The sequence below is a fragment of the Onychomys torridus genome, chromosome 5, assembly GCF_903995425.1.
Source record: "Onychomys torridus chromosome 5, mOncTor1.1, whole genome shotgun sequence".
Classification (NCBI taxonomy): domain Eukaryota; kingdom Metazoa; phylum Chordata; class Mammalia; order Rodentia; family Cricetidae; genus Onychomys; species Onychomys torridus.
Window position 1 is genome coordinate 81,547,902 of NC_050447.1, and position 18,942 is coordinate 81,566,843.

Sequence of the window (18,942 nt, forward strand, 5' to 3'; positions counted from 1 at the left end):
GCACCAAACTACACAGAGAAACCCTGTCATTCATAGATAGATAGATAGATAGATAGATAGATAGATAGATAGATAGATAGATAAAAATAAAAAGTAAGTAAGTAAAAGTAAGTAAATAAGTAAGTAAAAGTAAGTAAATAGTCATTACAAATTATTTATTTACAAATAGTTATTGTCACAATTTTTGCAAATGTGACATTAACTAGTGCTATCTAGAAAGAGAGACCCTCAAATGAGAAATTGCCTTCATAAAACTGGCCTGGAGGCAAGTCTTAAGGTACTGTCTTAATGACTGATGGGAGAGGGTCCAGCCCACAAGGAGATGCTGTTACTACTGGGCAAGTGATGCTAGGTTTTATGAAAAAGACAGTACTTTCTTGTAGCATAAGTGTAGCCTAATAATTCAACCAAAAAAACAAACAAAAATACAGCACCCTCAAAACAATATTTAGTGTAAACTAAAAAATTATAAATGACCATTAAACTGAATGTACTCAGTTGTATTCTGTACTGTCCATGAAGTTGAGCAAACTTTATTTCTAGAATGTTTTATTTGACACTGTGTCTCCCTGTGTAGCCTAAGGGAGCCTTGAGCTCATGATCTTGTCTGATCTTCCTCACAGCTGGGATTATAGGCACGTGCTAGCTTACCCAACTTGGAATACTTTTTATAGGAAGAGTATGTGTGTATATAGTCTTGTGTGTGCTTGTGGCATTAGAATGTATAGAAGACTGAACTCCAGCCCAGCTTGATGCTTTAGAAGCTTGAAAGATAAGTAAAAGAAAAATGTGTGGGGCTGGAGAGATGGCTCAGAGGTTAAGAGCACTGTTTGCTCTTCCAAAGGTCCCGAGTTCAATTCCCAGCAACCACATGGTGGTTCACAACCATCTGTAATGGGATCTGGTGCCCTCTTCTGGCCTGCAGTCATACATGCTGTATACATAATAGATAAATAAATTAAAAAATAAATATTTCTTTAAAAAAAAAGAAAAATGTGTGTGCAGGCAATTAAGAGAAAGTACAGAATTATTAAGAATGATTACTTTGGGAAATAGATGTAAGATTTAAGGAATTAAGGTACACTTTGGTACTTTTGGTATTTAAAACATTTTATAACTATTGAAGAAAATTTAAAGGGTTGTTTATATTTAATCAATTTCAATAATTTAGCTTTTCTTTTTTAGGAAGTGTCACAATTTGTTACTATCTTGTTTTCTACATTATATTGTAAAATCTCCTTTTTACCTTTTCTCCTATCAACATGAAGTCAAATGTTCAAAGTTCTTGGAAAAAGGATAACAGAAAAAGGTGAAGCATATTCAAATGCCAGCTGAATTAACTATCTCTAGAACTTAAATACTAATTAGGATGTACAGTTAGGGTCACGCTTTACACTTGATCATTTTCCTTGCTATATCTGCCAAGTAATTGGTACTGTTTTGTTTTGTCCAGTTTTCATACAGTCTCGGGGTTTTAAAACTTTGAAGTCAAGGACACGACGTTTGCAGTCTACTTCTGAAAGATTAGCAGAAGCACAGAATATAGCACCATCATTTGTGAAGGTAATTCATTCTTTGTGGTTAGAAAATAATAACTTACAAGCACTGAAACATCAAAATCTTTTAAGTGTTTTCATTTTTCTGGGTGATGGAGCTCCTGCTCACTTCTGTCTAACCACAATTACCAACTACTTGTGTAGTTGTGCCTGTAAATCTTTAAACATGTTTTCTTTATTCATGACAATGTCATACACAATGAAATATGGTATGTACCCAACTTCCCTGCTTCCAGCTATCTTTATATCTCCCTCAACATATCTGCCTCCCAAATTCATGTCTTTTAAAGTATATATTATTGTAACCTATTAAGTCCAGCTAGTGCTGCTTGTATGTGCATGGATGTGAGAGTATCCACAGAGGCGTGAGAATCCTCCCAGTGGCCACATCTTCCAAAGAGAGTAACAACTACTCAGTAAAGGGGGGCCCCGGAGATTGTCTCCCATCTATGTCAGAATTTCGGTTGAATTGGTCTTGTGCAGGTAATCTCCATTGCTGTGAGTTCACAAAAGTTTTCACTGTGTCATAGCCAGAAGACAACATTTTATGGTATTCTTTCGTTACTCTGTTTTATTACCCAACTCAGTCTCACTTAACCGAGTGTTGTATTGTACTTTATTGACCATTTTTCTGTTCTCATCTTGCATATGCTGGTCACTAAATACTCTTATTCTCTTCTCTTGGCATTGAATCTTACCAAATTATTTACAGTTTTGGACATTTCATATTGTTCTTTCAAATTGTTCGTTCATTATGTTTGTTCTCTGTGTATATTTTTGTTTTGCTTTGGGGGTGTGTGTGTGTGTGTGTATTTGTGTGACAGTTTTCATTAGCTGGCTGGCCTTGAACTCACAATCTTTCTTTTCTCTCAAGTGCTGTGATTATAGACTTATGACATGATCCCTGCCTATATGACTTTGGGGTAGGGAAGTGAGGAGGTTGGAGAGATAGTCGGTCTTATATAGCCCATGCTAGTTTCTAACTCTTTGTATTTCTAAGGATTACTTTAAATTTAGGATTCCCCTGCCTCTACCTCTCATGTGGTGGCATTGCATATGTGTGCTGCCATGTCCAGTTTCTGTAGTTCTGGGGATCAAACTGTAGGCCTCGTGTATGCTAAGCAGACACTACCAACTGATCTGTATCTCCAGTCCTCTACGTGTGGTTTGATGTTGCTGACATTTTGGTTGTATGCCTAGCCATCAATGGGGCTGAGCCATCTCCTTAGCCCCAGGCCCCATTCTCAGTAAGGTATTTCTGTTTTCCACACGTAGTGTTTATTTTATTGCCATACTTAATGCTTCTAGCAATATCAGAATTATTTGTAAAGTACCTGTTTGACTTTGTCCAGTAGACTGAAAAGCTTCAGACCACTGCTTTCTTTATCTTTGCATCTTCATTTACTTAATTTTGGGTTTTTGGGACAGGATTTCTTTGTGTAGTCCTGGCTGTCCCAGAACTTGCTCTGTAGACCAGGCTGGCTTTGAACTCACAGATCTGCCTGCCTCTGCCTCCCCAGTTGTGGGATTAAAGATGTGTATAACACATTGCCTAGCCTCTTCATATCTTTATAACTCTGCTATATTTCCTTTCATTTTTAGGGGTTTCTTTTGCGGGACAGAGGAACCGATCTTGAGAGTTTGGACAAACTTATGAAAACAAAAAACATACCTGAAGCTCACCAAGATGCATTTAAAACTGGTTTTGCAGAGGGTTTTCTCAAAGCTCAAGCTCTGACACAGAAGACCAATGGTATGATGTAGGAAGAACAGTTTAGAGGGTACTTAGTCCTCTGTTGAAAGTGTTACAGAACCTTTCCTAGATTTTAAAAATAACTACTGTTTGTGGGGTGTGTGTGTGTGTGTGTGTGTGTGTGTGTGTGTGTGTGTGTGATGGTAAGCTGCTTGTACCACAGCACAAGTGTGGAGGTGCCATAGCTTTGGAGATTGGTTCTTCTGCTTTCCTCCCTTCCCCTGTGAACTCCAGCAGTCAAACTCAGGTTGTGAGGCTTGTTGGCAGGCTCGTTTACCTGCTTAGCCATCTTACTGCCTCACAGAAACTGTTCTAAGATAATCAGTCTTAACATTGGTCATGATCCATAACTGAAGATTGCTTAAGCTATGTAGAAATGGAAATAAAAATAAAAGATAGAAATTGTGCATTGGCAAATACAGGATTCTTAGAGAAAGTCATGGCAGCCATCTAATTTTTGACAAAGGTAAACATGCATTAGAGAAATGATAACCTTTTCAACTAGTGGTGCTGAGAGAAATGGATATTAACATGTAGAATAATGAAATTAGATTTCACCTTGTACAAAATTCAGTTAAAAACAAAGCAAAAACCTTAATGTAAGACCTAAATCTCAAGCTTCCAGAAGAAAACACAAGTATAGAACTTTAAGATAGAAGCGTGGGAAAGGATTTTCTGAGATGGACTCTAGCAGTTCAAGAAATAATTGCAAAAGGTAGCAAATGGGAGGATATGAAATGAAAAAGCTTCCACACAGCAAAAGCAATCAGGAAAGTAAAGTAACATTTTCCATAATGGAAGAAAAGAAATTGCCACCCTGATGAGATTAATGTCTAGAGTCTGTGGATAATTGTTCAGTTTTTATTCACCATAAAACTTAATCATCTGACCAGTAAATGGTTAAATATATTGAACAGACAGTTCTTAAAAGAGAAAAATACAAATGGCTAATATATGAAAAAGTTTCAGCATCTTCAGCCATCGAGGAAATGCAAATTAAACTTCATTGAGATTATCTGCAGTCAGCATCCTTATCATTAAGGAACAACCCCAGATGCTGATCAAGGTAAACTGGTAGAGCCCTTAGGAAGGTCAATATGAAGATCCCTCATTAAACTCAGAATTGAACTGAATATGATACAGCTGTATTTACGTTTTTGATATTTTAAACAAAGGGATCTAAGCATGGTGTAGAGATGTTTGTCATCCATGTCAACTATAGCTCTAGTCACAGTAGCCAACATATTGGAACCAGTTTAAATGCCTATCAACAGATGAATGTATGACAGTATGTGGCGTTTATACACTGGGATTTTACTCAGCTATAAAGAAGAGTGAAATGTCACTTGCAGGAAAGTGGATACAATTGGATAGTGTCATCTTAAATTTAATAAGTCACGCTCTGAAAAATACTGCCTGTTTATTTTTTTTGCAGAACCTGAATTTCTGTGTGAGAATTTGCACACATGTATACATTTATGTGTGTGATAAGTGGTGGTGGGAAGAGGTCTTAAATGAGGGGGGGGGACAAAATCGCACATATTCTGTATGCAGAATCGAATTTTAACTATGAGACACATGTATATAAATAACATGAAAGTAGAAGACAACTGTTTAGGAGAAGGAAGGTAACCAGCAAAGGGGATACACACACACACACACACACACACACACACACACACACACACACAGAAGTACAAGAAAACCTTATTTTTATGCTAACTGAATTAACAAGTTTACTACTTAAGTGCATGTTGGTTGGGACCTAGGGTCATAAGCAAGATGGATGGTAGAAGTGTACGTTCAGCTTTTTTGTAAACCTAAATTCTAAAAGCTATTTTTGGTGTTCTGAGGATTTAGCTTAGGGCTTCTTACATGCCAGGCAAATACTTCCATCAGTGAGCAGTTGTTTTCAGCTTAAAGTCTAGCATATTAACCAAATTCAACACAAAATAATAACTTAATATTTGTCATAACGATGTTCTTTTTCTTTGCATGAAGATGTCCTTTTTCATTGATGTCATGTAATTCAAGGCCTTTTCCTCTCCAGATTCCTTAAGGCGGACTCGTCTGATCGTCTTTGTTCTGCTCCTGCTTGGCATTTATGGACTCTTAAAAAACCCATTTTTATCTGGTAAAGACTTTCACTTATCTGAGTTTATTTCCTCCTCAGGCATCTGGCTTTTATATTCTTTACTATTGTACCAAATATTTTACTATCCTGCCAAATTTTTCTTTTGTTGAACTTAAGGTTGTTGTTAACTGGGGAAGAATATTTGAAAAGTAAGATAATCCATTCAGTTTGACTTAAAAAAAAAAAAAATTAGTGCGTAATTTTGTTTATGCTGAGTTTAAAGTAATAATTTCAAAGTTTTATTTTTGTGACCAGTTGTATCAAAATAGTAAAGTTATTAAATGAATAATTTTAAAAATTAAAAATATCACAATTTTAGGGCTGGAGAGATGGCTCAGTGGTTAAGAGCACCGACTGCTCTTCCAGAGGTCCTGGGTTCAATTCCCAGCAGCCACATGGTGGCTCACAACCATCTGTAATGAGATCTGGTGCCCTCTTCTGGCCTGCAATCAAACATGCTGTATACATAATAAATAAATAAATCTCTTTTAAAAAAAAAAATCACAATTTAAAAAATGCTTTGTCTTGAACCCCTCCCTAAATCAACAAACCCTAAGTCTGTAGTTTGGCTGGGGTTCTCCTTTTAATATAGTTCTCATAAGAATTTTATTCACCAAACTTTGATAACTATTGATTTAAAGAAATACTCCATGTAATTACATGTCCAGTTAATGGAGTACTGGGGATTAAGCCCAGGTTTCATGCATGCTGGATAAACACAATACCAACTGAGCTTTATCTCAGCTCTGAAACATTTTGGTTTGAGACAACATCTCATGTAGTCCAGGCTGTGATCCTAAGCTCATGGTGTAGCCAAGGATGACTCAAGCTCCTGACCCTCCTAACTCCCTCGTGTGTGCTAGGGTCACAGGGATTAGCAGCACACCTGTTTTGCTTGTTTTTGCACATCAGAATAGAAGCTGGGTATTTGATTGCAGAGGAAAGGAGGGCGCACTCTAGGGGTCAGTGAAAGGTGGACAAAGATCGTGGTGTCAATGGACAAGACAGTGCTTCCTTTGGTATAGTTTCCTGTTCCCATGACCAAGGCCCATTCTGGCTGACCTCTACTGAGGAGACAATGGTATATCCTTGTTCCCTTTTGAGATTTGTGAGTGTTTCACCTCGTGAATGTGTGAAACATATGTGCCTGGTTCCTGTGGAGGCCAGAAGAGGACATCAAGTCCCCTGGAGCTGGAGTTATAGGTGGTTGTAAGATGTCCTGTGAGTGCTAGGAACTGAACCCAGGTACTCTATAAGAGCAGCTAGTGCTCTTAACCACTGAACCATCTCTCCAGTCCTCTGTATTCGTATTCTTTATCAGCCTTCAGCTAAATAGTAATCTTGTAAAGTTTAGTTATTTAGTGATGACCTTCTTCATAATTCAGAAAAAGATTTAGTTCCCATACTTTTAACTAGTAGTAATCCTTTAATTTCAGTTTTTAGTTTTAAAAGCTGCTGATTATTAATGACCTTCAAGCTTGCTAATATCTAATTGTCAAACTAGCTACTTAATACCTTCTGAAGAATTGAGACCCTAAAATCACTTTGGAGATAGATAATTCAATCTGGCTAATAACATGTAGCATGGGGCACAGACTGGTGTGCAAGGTGTCTATACTTAGTTATTTTAAGGCATTAGAAATGAAATGTGGAGTTACTACTGAGGGGCAGCAACAACAGTGAACTAGAGGAAGAAAAGCACCTAAGAATGCTAAGTCCAGAGAGATTATAACAGGTCTAGCCCATTTCCACCATGACAATCTAATGAGATCCAATTGAAGTCCTGATCTGTAAATACCCAACATGTGTCTGCTTGATGGTGCACACCTTTAATCTCAGCAAGAGGTATGTCTGTAAGTTGGAGGCCATCCTTTTCTATATGGCAATTTCCAGCCCAGCCAGAGCTATAGATTGAGACACTCTCCAAAAACAAAGCCCACTGAACAAAAAACAATAATAAAGTTGATTTTGGTTTATGGTACCAGAGGGTTAGAGTCCATAAAAGCAGGGATGGCATGGTAACTGGAGACAAACAGGAAGCTGGCTGACCACATTTCATCTCACAGAAAGCAGAGAATGAACTAGAAGTGGGATGAGGCTTCTTGTCCTGAAGTTTCCATAACCTCCCTTAGCAGCACTACCAACTGAGAACCGAGTGTTGGAATGCCCATGCTTATTTGGAATTTCTCACTGAGGCTATCACAACTGTTAGTCCCTTAAAGGCCACAATTAGCCTTAGATAGCTCGGCTATAGATTGGCTGAAAGAGCTCTGTGCTCTAGGGTTAAGATGTGTCCTAGATATGTCTTTTGGGATAGTTGGGTCTTGGGCTTAAAGACTCAGAGTCTTTGTCAACAAGTATATCAGTTACTTTTCTCATTGCCATAACAAAATATCTGAACAAAAGCAGCTTAAGAAAGAGGTTATTTATTGTGGCTCACAGTTCCAGGATATAGCTCATTATGGCTGTAGGAGCTTGAGGTAGCTGGTCTCATTGCAGCTTCAGTTAGGAATCAGAGAGAGATGGAATCCTCATGTTTAGGTCACTTTCTCCTTTTTACTCAGTGTGGGACCTTCACTTTAATTGTTCTTCACATTGTGATCCAATTTAGAAATTCCCTTGTAGCATGCCCAGAAGGTTCTCACCTAAATCAAATTGACAGTGATAATCATCACAGCATTGAAGTTCCCCTTAGGTATTGTATTCTACTTTGAGTAATTTTAATTTTTTATTGCTGTGATAAAACACTCTGACCATAAACAACTTGGGGAGAAAGGGAGTTTATCTGGCTTTCACTTCTATGTCACAGTCCATCATTGAGGGGAAGTTAAAGCAGCTGACGAGCTTTTTCATACAGGTCAGGAGGGCCTGCATAGGGGTGGTACTACCTACAGTGGGCTGAGCCCTTCTTTATCAGCTGCCAGTCAAACAGTGCCCCACAGATACACCCACAGACCAGTCAGAACAAGGCAATTCTTAATTGAGGTTCTCTCTTCCCAGGTGACTCTAGGTTTTGTTGACAATCTAACTAGAACATCAGGATTTAGTCAGGAGAAAATGTTTACACTTAGGAAAAGCATGATGTAATTATAGCCAGGTGGCTGTGAATGTCTTACCTGTCATGTGAGTAGCTCATACTTGGGGTATTATGGGAAATCTTATAAGGGCTGAATTATTCTTTGTCCTTTTAAAAATCTAGTCTAGTTCTTTGTTTTATATTATTGTTAATCTAGTTTTTGTCTGTGCTTTCCTGCTCAGTGTCTAAAACTATATAGGTGGCCAAAAATTAGCTTATTTTCTTTTTATTGGGATGGCTTCTTAGGGTTACTTTTAGGGGAGCCCCTTGGCTTTAGTTTTTCCTTGACCTCAGCTGTGCCATCTTCTGGGATGGAGCAGGCTGAACACATGGACTCTCATGGAAGCATCAGAGACATTCTGACTGTAATGATCCTTGTATTTGAAGATTGTATGCTGGTTGGAGTCCTGGGGTCTTCCCTATCTCTCAGGGAGAAGAGCAGTGAATTACTGTAGTTGTAGGACACTTTTTAGTGGGTATTCTGTTTTCTCCTGGGACTTTGCTAATCTTAATATCACAGGCCAAATATTGGCTGCCTTCTAATGCTCCTTTATCCTCATTGGCTCTGGTTCCTAAGTATGACCAAGATGGTCAGTGAACACCAGTCTAGAAGAATTTACATTTTGTAACTTTTAGATAGGGATTGATAAAAACACATTGGAAAGTAACACCTGAATCTAACTCAGGAGGAAAACAATTGCTACCTATCCTAAGGAACCGTTTGTCCCTGAACATGGTCTGGTAATGAAGACTGTTTTTCAGATTAATCTGATAAACTTAGGCTTCTAAGACATGCAATTTTTCTAGATTTTTATATCAAACACCCATATATATTCCTTCCTGTTAGTTCGCTTCCGGACAACCACAGGACTTGATTCTGCCGTAGATCCTGTCCAGATGAAAAATGTCACTTTTGAACATGTTAAAGGGGTAAGTTAAGATTTCTTTGTATTTGACCTAATTGATATTCTGCATTGGGCTTCCATCTGGTTAAACCAAGTTGCCCCAAACTTTTCTTGCAATTTAAGCCTATGAACCCTGTTTGGATTGCAGAATGTGCCCAGTTGAGGAAGATATTGGTATGATGATTATTTAAAACTTGAATTATTAGTGGGGTGAGCCGTTCCTATTCTGATTGAGTTCTACAGTTACATGCTTGCTTTGAATTGAATTCCTGGGGCCAGAGAGATGTTCTAATGGTTAAGAGCACTTTCTGTTCTTGACAGGATCCAAGTTCAGTTCCCAGCACTCACATTGAGTAGCTCACAACTTCTTGTAACTCTAGCTCCAGTGTATCTAACTCCTCTCCTGACCTCCATAAGCACCTGCACTCAACATGCACACACCCTCCCCCCACACACCATTAAAAATAAAGTAAATCTTTAAAAAATAGAATTCTTGTTGAAGCTGTTTTTGGTTGGGGTGTTTTAAGTCTCTCTGCAGTGAGGATGAAGGAATGTCTTAGAGTATAAAACTAGAGACAGGCTGACAACCAAACAACATGTGTTAAGTGGCTTCTGACAAAATGTACATTCATATGATCAAAGTAACTTGTAGAGTTTATCATAATAGATTTGCTATTATACAGTTTTGCCAAGTTTTGCTAAGAATCACTTCTTACCCAAAATTTTTGAGTATGTAAGTACGTTTATACAGAGCTGCTTTAAAAACAAGAAGTGTTTAAAACCTCATTATCTTGATGCCCTTAACCACACCTCACCCAGTAGATTTTTGTTGCTCAACTGGAGATACTCTTGCCACAGAGATTGAGGACAGGATATTATTTATTTGAGAAGTAAACAGTGTTTCATGTCTCTTGCTTTATTCTTAGAATTTTATTTTATTTATTTATTTATTTATTTTTGGAGCTGAGGATCGAACCCAGGGCCTTGCGCTTGCTAGGCAAGTGCCCTACCACTGAGCTAAATCCCCAACCCAAGTGCCCTACCACTGAGCTAAATCCCCAACCCCTATTCTTAGAATTTTAAATTGCCATTTTACCCATTATTTTAAGTAGATATTAGTCTTTCAGTGTGCAGTTAAGTGTTCTTTTTAACTTACTCAGCCAAATCTTTTTGAAGTTCAACATACATACTTAAAAGTACATACATAAATCATGAATGTCAAGAATGAGCACATATTTTTTATCAGTCTTCAGTCCAACCAAAAATGTGAGAACTCCAGAGCCTCCCAGAAGCCTCTTCTAGTTATTGTCTCCATCACTGAAAGGAGAATCAACCTGTCAGAGACTTAGACTAACTGCTTCTGTTGTTCTTTTCAGGAGCAGCAGGATACGTAAACTATCCCATTGTACATTTTTCTTCTTTTGCCCAACATGATGCTCTTGTTTGGGATCTGGCCATGCTGTGTAGAGCAGTAGTTCATATATTCTGATTGCACAGTTTGCATTATGTGGCTATCAGAATATGCTTTTTAACTAACTTAAACATTTTTAGTTGTTTCTAGTTTGGACTCTAGTGTTAATGAGTATGTACCTCATGCATTTTGGTGAACATGTGTCCATTCTCCTGGGGCTGGGAATGAGTAGAGCTTTATTTTTAGTTATTATCATTACAAAATTTTAGTAAGAATCTAAGTGATTTAGTCAGAGTTACTTTCAAAGTCCATTGGAGAGCTAGACAAATGAAAGAAAAACCTTCCTTTTCTAGTAATGACATCTTCTAGAAATAGTTTTGGGAAATTTTCTAGAAATATAACCATGACCTAAACAGTTTAGGTTTTCAGATTTCTCTTTGGCCTTAAGATGTGTTTTTCCTAATAGTTTCAGGTTAACCCTGACCAATACATTTGACTTGTTTCTCCTACTGAGTAAAAGTGAGAACTTCAAATGATTTTTGTTGGCATAATAAGGATGCCGTGTAATTGGAAATGAGGATTGGGAGAAAACTTTTAGTGTGTTTAAAAAAAAAAAAAATGTTTCACTGAAAAAGGCCAAATTCACTCATATCTACATTAAAATATATGATTGCCAAAGAGGAAACCTTGATAATCTAACCATTATTTGATTATTTGGTAAATTGCACCATTTAAGGTGGAGGAAGCCAAACAAGAATTACAGGAAGTGGTTGAATTCTTGAAAAACCCACAAAAATTTACTGTGCTTGGAGGTAAACTTCCCAAAGGTAAGATATTCTCCCTTTTATCATGATTTGGTGTAAAACATAAAGTAATATATTATAAATTTTATTTGATCATATGATAACTGATTAGATTCAATTCCTAAATTTTGTTTTTAAAAATATGTGCTTATTCTACAAATAAAGTTCTGTAACTACATTTTAGTAAGATGTAATGCTTTTTTAAATACTTGACTGTACATTTACTAAAAAGACGGATTTTTTTAGTTACAATTTTAAAAAAGATAACACATATGGGTATTTTTCCTGCATGTATGTCTACCTACCGTGTGTTTGCCAGGGGCCAGTGGAGGCAAGAGGAGGGCATCAGATCACCCAGGATTAGAATTACAGAGTTTGGGAGCTGCCTTGTAGGTGCTGGGAATTGAACTCAGGTCCTCTAGAAGAGAATCCAGTGCTCTTAAATCCTGAGCCATCTGTCTAACCTCACATAAAGATTTTTTTCTGTAGCTTTAAAACTAGTGCTTTTACATGGATGTAAATCTGTTAACTTCATTGCTTTATACACCAAGTTCAGCATTTATTCTAGTAGTAATCTTTCTAATGTCACGATCCCCATCAGGGGCAAGCACCCATTCAGGGTCACACTAACTAAGCACTCAAGTTTTTGTTTTCTTTGTTTTGTTTTGTTCTTGTACTAGAGATCAAACTCATATACCTTGTACATAGTAGGTAAGCCCTATACCGCTGAACTAAACTATAACTCCTTGGATTTTTCTTTTTTAGTATGAGAAGTCTTGAGGATTTCTGTTAAGTAGGACCTGTGGAAATTGTCCTCATGATCTTTACAATTATGACGACTACATGCTAATTTATACTTTCGGTTTTTGTTGTTTTAAATCTTTTTGTTTTGTTATGATTTGTTTTAAGGATTTATTTATATATTATGTATACAAAAGAGGGCGCCAGATCGCATTACAGATGGTTGTGAGCCACCATGTGGGTGCTGGGAATTGAACTCAGGACCTCTGGAAGAGCAGTCAGTGCTCTTAACCTCTGAGCCATCTCTCCAGCCCCCTCTTTTGGTTTTTTGAGACGGGGTTTCTCTGTGTAGTTTTGGTGCCTGTCCTGAATCTCACTCTGTAGACCAGGCTGGCCTCGAACTCACAGAGATCCACCTGGCTCTGCCTCCTGAGGATTAAAGGCATGTGCCACCACCACCTGGCAAGATTTGTACTTTCATGTAAACATTTATATGATTTTTTTCTATTAAAAATAGCAGTTTGATGACCACTCTAACATAGTTTTGCCCTTCAGCCTAATTATTTACTTAGACTAAGTTTCTAAGGGATGTTTGGGTCTATATATCAGTTTATACAGTGGTTGTTATCCAATATGCACAAGCACAAGCTTTGATCCCCACCATGGTATAAACTGAGCTGTAATCCTAACACTGGGGAGCTGGATGCAAGAGGATCAGAAATTAGAGGTTAGTCTGAAAAACAGGAGACACTTCTCAAAAAAAAAAAAAGGAAGGAAGGAAGGAAGGAAGGAAGGAAGGAAGGAAGGAAGGAAGGAAGGAAAAGAAACAAATTTCTAGGAATAGAATTAGTACATTAAAGTTATTTTGTTTTTTGTTTGTTGTCTTCAAAGGAAGGCTCCAGGCTTGTAGTTTTAGAGGTTTTAATCCACAGTCCTGATTCATCACTGAGATTTGAGGTGAGGCTAAGTGTATAGTACATAGTATCACAAAGCTTCTCACCTCACAGTAACCAGAAAGCAAGTGGTAGAGGGCAGAGTTGAGAGCATGGCATGGCATAGCATCCAAGACACAATCAATCTATCCTTTAAGGCATGCCTCCAGTGACCCACCTCTTCCCATTAGGTTCTGTCTCTGACTTTTAACAGTCTTGTAATAGCACCAGTAGCTTAGGGCAGACCATTAACATCCAGGTATTTGGTAGCTGTTTCAAATGATCCAAAGGCACTGCAGTTTAAGGCTAGATTTTAGACCACTGAGCATCTCTTCTGGAAACTTCTGGAAAAATTTCCTTAAACTTTTCCCACTTAGGGGTACAGTGATATAATATCATATAGAGAATATTTAAAACTATAGTTACACTTAATTTTTAATAGAGCATTAGATTAATTTATGGAAAAGTCTTGAGGTATATACTAAGATGTCAAAATTATAAACAACTTAAACTAGTTGGATATCACTAAAATATGGTAATACTAATATAAGCTTTATGCCGTTTTTGAGCTTGTTTTTACCTTTTTAAAAAAACGTTAAAATATAACATCACTGCAGCTTTGTTGCTATTTTAATGTAATTACAAGAGTTATATACAATCAGGGATTACTTTTTTTTCCAACTTACTATAGGAAAAGCTTATTGGTATGGAATTTTAAATATTTGGGGGACCTCAGAATAATTGCAGTTAATATTTATGTATTATCATCCTATACTGGACATCTTGTCAAATATTTTTCTAACTGTTTGCCTATGCCTATATGTGCATTTTATTTCTCCCTTGAACATAAGAAAGAAAACTAGACATCAACTATGTGTCACCTACAAATAAAGACATTGCCCTAATTTTATCTGACTCAGCTCAAAATAACATTACTTCTTTAATATCATTGAGTTTTTTTTAATTTTTTTTTATTTTATACCAAATGTCTAGAAAATGTTTTTGGACTTTTATGGAAATACCTTAACAAGATTCTTCCAGTATATTTGGCTGCATATCTTTTAGTGTGAATTTTATGTTGTTATAAATGAGTCTGTATTCCTTTGTCTTTATATTCTCCCCTTTTTCAACTTGTTAATGTGTGAATTTTATATATATGTATATGTCTGTTTGTTTGAGCCAGAATCTCACTCTGTACCTAGCTGGCCTGAAACTCTTTATGTAGTATGTAGATCGGGTTGGCCTTGAACTCACAGGGATCCACCTCCTTCTGCTGGGATTACAGTGCCATCACTTCTGGCTGTAAATAATATTTAAATGGCACAGGAAAAACTAGTTGTAGAGAAAATCTTGAAACATTAGCAGAAAAGTAGTTTTTCTTTGCCATGTTTGGCAATATTGATCATTGATGTCATCTCTATTGCAGAAATTAATAATTATTTGTGTGGAAGGTTCTTACCAAGCAATTTAAAAATAATGAATCATTCTTGTCTGCTTCTTTTCCTTTTAGGAATTCTTTTAGTTGGGCCACCAGGAACAGGAAAGACACTTCTTGCTCGAGCTGTGGCAGGAGAAGCTGATGTTCCTTTTTATTATGCTTCTGGATCAGAATTCGATGAGATGTTTGTGGGTGTAGGAGCCAGCAGGATCAGAAATCTTTTTAGTATGTTTTGATGTATATTTTGATGTTACATCTTGTTATTGGAGAAACAGTAATGTTTTATTTATTTATCCTTTCCTTGATAATTTCTTCTATTGCTTTTCTGAAATGGGATTTAGTTTCAGGTAACTTAATGATTGAACCAAAATGGAGCTTTATTTATTTAAACAATTTTTTTATTATTGTATGTATGTATGGGGTGTGTGTGTGTGTGTGTGTGTGTGTGTGTGTGTGTGTGTGTGTGTGTTCTGTGCAGTCAGTTAATCAGTTCTCTTCCACCCTTTTTGAATTCTGGGAATTAGAACTCAAGTCCATTCCCTACTGATGTTGCAGGCCCTGTACTCTTTCCTGAAATAGGCTAAATAGAGCCTGGTAGATGTGCAAGAAAAGTTAGGGACTGTTGAAAGTTAATTCTTGAGTTTTTTGGTGTTTCATTTCATTTATTGATTCTGTAGCATTATAAAGAGTTATTAGCTTTAATTTTGGTGGTATTAATTTTTACAGTTAGGAAAAATGATAACCAGTTCTCATTTTCTATCAGGCTCTTTAGTATAACCCCTCCAACATTACTATTCTTAGTAAAATGTGACCTCTTTTTTTCCCTATGATTTTTTTAAGCTGATAGCCTTATAGCTTTTAATATTTTTATTTTAAAAAAGTGTTAATTTCTTTCAACTTATTTGAATTTTATTTTGTTTTATTTTCTTAGGAGAAGCAAAAGCAAATGCTCCTTGTGTTATATTCATTGATGAATTAGATTCTGTTGGTGGGAAGAGAATTGAATCTCCAATGCATCCATATTCGAGGCAGACTATCAATCAACTTCTTGCTGAAATGGATGGGTAATTGAGTTTTTGTTAAATATGATGAAATATTTAAAAAATTAGCATTTACCCGTTTTAAAGATTATTTAGAGTAACGGGTATCTTCCAATATTTGATATTTACAGACTTGGTTTTATTCAAGTCCTTCTCATGAAGGATTTGGTAAAATTGCGTAGATATTAAATGTTACATGTTTAGGCAACAGAGTCATCTCATGTAAGAAGTAAACTTTTTCTTTCAATGTGGTTTGCGTTACTAATTGAGGTATCAGTTTCTTTCAGAATTGTAAATATGTGCCCATTTTCATTTATTCCATTATATTTATAAGAGGAAAACAATAATTCAAGCTCAAACTGGTCTGTTTAAAGAAAGAAAGATATGGAGTATAGGTATAGCTCAGTGGTGAATTGATTGCCTCCAGTATACATGAGTACCCAGATTAGATCCCCAGTGTTGGCTCAAACTCCCCAAAAGTAAGGGGTAATACAACTAGTTCTATATAGTTGGTAACTGAGTATTTTGATGAAGGTAAAGCCTATGTCACTGTTCATGATATAAAAAGGAAGAAACGTTGCCTTGAATGAGCTCTCTTAATGTCAATGTGGGGTATTTTGACTAAAATAGAGGTCTAGGACCAAATAATTTGAATTGGTAAAGTTAAAAATATTTTTTTTCTAAATTTAATTAGGCACCCAAGCTAAGTAACTATAACAGGGGTTTGTGATTTATGTAATTGGTGGTTTATTATCAATTAAGGTTAACAATGAACAGTTTTATATATAGATATTGTTACATGTAAGCTGTGCTTCAGTTTTCAGTGAAATGGTACTTTTGTTTCCTCTCTAGTTTCAAACCCAATGAAGGAGTAATCATTATAGGTGCCACAAATTTCCCAGAGGCATTAGATAAGTAAGTATGAAAAGAATTCTATGAAGTACTGATACACTACAGCATTGTACTAAGAGAAGAAGCCTACCGCATATATCATCTTACACAATTCCATTTATAGAGAATATTTAGAATAAGCAAATCCAGAGACAGATTAGTTGCCAAAGGCTTGGGGAATGTGACATAATTATCAATGAGCATAGAATTCCTAAAGAAAAAAAATAGTTCTAAAATTAAATCAAAGTGATGTTTGCTCAACCTAACATATTAAATCCCAGGTAGATTATTTACTTTGAATTCAGAACTGTTAAATTACTTCTCAATAATATTGAATAACATATATCACATTTAAAAAGAAAGTATTTTAGAAGTGAGATTTATAACATTAAAAGTTTCTGTGTTGGGGATGGGGCTATCTAGGCTCAGTGGTGAAAAAAAAAAACTGTTCTTGCAGTGGATCTGAGTTTGAGTTCCGTTACCCATGCCCTCCAGCTTACAGACACCCATAGCTCCAGCCTAGGGGATCAAACACTTCCTTCTGGTGTCTACCGGTGCACATACCTGTCCTCCTCTCATAATTAAAAAATAAAAATAACTAAATTTAAAAAATTTATATAAGAGTTATTTTTTGTGTGATTAGTAGCTTGTCTTTTTCTAATACAACAATGCAGCATTCTAGATAGCAGTTGAGAAGGGAGTGTTTGTATTCTTTCAATGATTATTTCGCTTTTTTGAAATTATAATCACATCATTTCTCCTCTTCCCCTCCTTCAATTCCTCCCATGGGAAACCCCTCCTCCCAACACACAAACACACATGCACCACCAAACCAGACCTGTTTTCAAATTCATGGCCTTTTTTCTTTAATCTTTGTTACGTGTGTATGTATGTGTCCGTATTCCTAAGTACATAATACAACTTTCCTAAGTGTATATAGTGTTAGTTGTATGTGTATGTTTTTTAGGTCTGATCATTTGGTATTGGATAACCATTTGGTGTGTTCTTCCCTGGGAAAGACTCGTGTTCCTGTTCTTAGTATTTTTTACTTACCTGTTCTTTGTCTAGGGTTGAGGCCTCATAAGCTTTCCCTCATCCACCTTAGCATAGCATGGCATCATCCTTGTTGAGGTCATGTTTAGGCAACCATGTTGGTGAGACACTGTAAGTGCATCGCTTCTGACTTTATAGGAGGTGCACAATCTTACCAGTTCCCTGCTCCTTTGGCTCTTACAGTCTCCACCATCTCTTCCTAAATGACCCTTGAGCGTGTAGGAGTTGTGTTCTACATGGATCAGTTCATACTGGGCTCCATAACTTTTCATTTTGACCATGTGTACTTTTCTGTAGTGGTCTCTTGTCAATTGCAAAGAGAAGTTTCCTTGATGAGGGTTGAAGATTACACTTACCTGTGGATATAAGGACAAATACCTAGAATGTAGTTAGGGATTGTGCTGGCTTAGTAAAATAGTGGTTGTAGGTTCTCCTCCAAGATCTTTCCTAGCCCTGGGTAGCTGGCTAGCTTTCCAGTACCAGGATGATTTCCCTCTTGTCGAGTGGGTTTTAAGTCCAATTAGATAGCTGTTGTTTACCACCAAGGTTTGCATGCCACTGTTTTAACTCTTAGGGTTATTGTACCATGCTGATCATTATTGTGGAGTGTTATTGTGCCATGCTGATCATTATTGTGGTTCATAGGTTTTATGTCATATGTTCATAGGAGGCTTTTTGTCCCGCCCTGTCCCAGGCCACTTGTAAATAATCACTCAGAGGCTTAATATCAATTACAAACTGTTTGGCCTATTGCTCAGGCTTATTACTAACTAGCTCTTACAACTTAAATTAACCCATTTCTATTAATCTTTATTTTGCCTCGTGGCCGTGGCCTTACCAGTCTGCTGGCGTCTTACTCTTTTTACAGCTGCATGGAGTCTGCCCCTGATTCCTCCCTTCTTCCACTTGAATTTCCCACATCACTCTTATCCTACTTTGTCAAAGCAGCTTCTTTTTTAACCAGCGGGAGCTACACATATTCTCAGTGTCCAGAAAGGCATCCCATACCATTGTCATAGTTGGGTAGGAATGTTGGTTGCTTCCCTCTTTTGGAAGCTGGCATGGTTCCTTCTAATACCATGAAGGCTAGTCCTCATGAAGGAAGTATTCAGGTCCATTCCAGCTTAGAGGTCTCTGGGTCTTGTGTCTGAAGTGCATGTGTCTTCACCAATACAGGTTGTGCTTTCCACCTCTGGGGCAGGCAAGGAC

The 18,942-nt window shown here is 36.9% G+C and overlaps 1 protein-coding gene across 2 annotated transcripts in view; it reads left to right on the plus strand.

Annotated features, from left to right (window-relative positions):
• Yme1l1 (YME1 like 1 ATPase) overlaps positions 1 to 18,942 on the plus strand; it is a 39,965-nt gene that overhangs the window by 10,837 nt on the left and 10,186 nt on the right. For both annotated transcript variants that reach the window (XM_036187139.1, XM_036187138.1), the window contains exons 5-12: positions 1,454 to 1,563; positions 3,159 to 3,309; positions 5,360 to 5,443; positions 9,367 to 9,449; positions 11,572 to 11,662; positions 14,822 to 14,974; positions 15,681 to 15,813; positions 16,642 to 16,704. In XM_036187139.1, the coding sequence (XP_036043032.1) occupies positions 1,454 to 1,563; positions 3,159 to 3,309; positions 5,360 to 5,443; positions 9,367 to 9,449; positions 11,572 to 11,662; positions 14,822 to 14,974; positions 15,681 to 15,813; positions 16,642 to 16,704 (868 nt within the window). The remainder of the gene's footprint in view (positions 1 to 1,453; positions 1,564 to 3,158; positions 3,310 to 5,359; positions 5,444 to 9,366; positions 9,450 to 11,571; positions 11,663 to 14,821; positions 14,975 to 15,680; positions 15,814 to 16,641; positions 16,705 to 18,942) is intronic.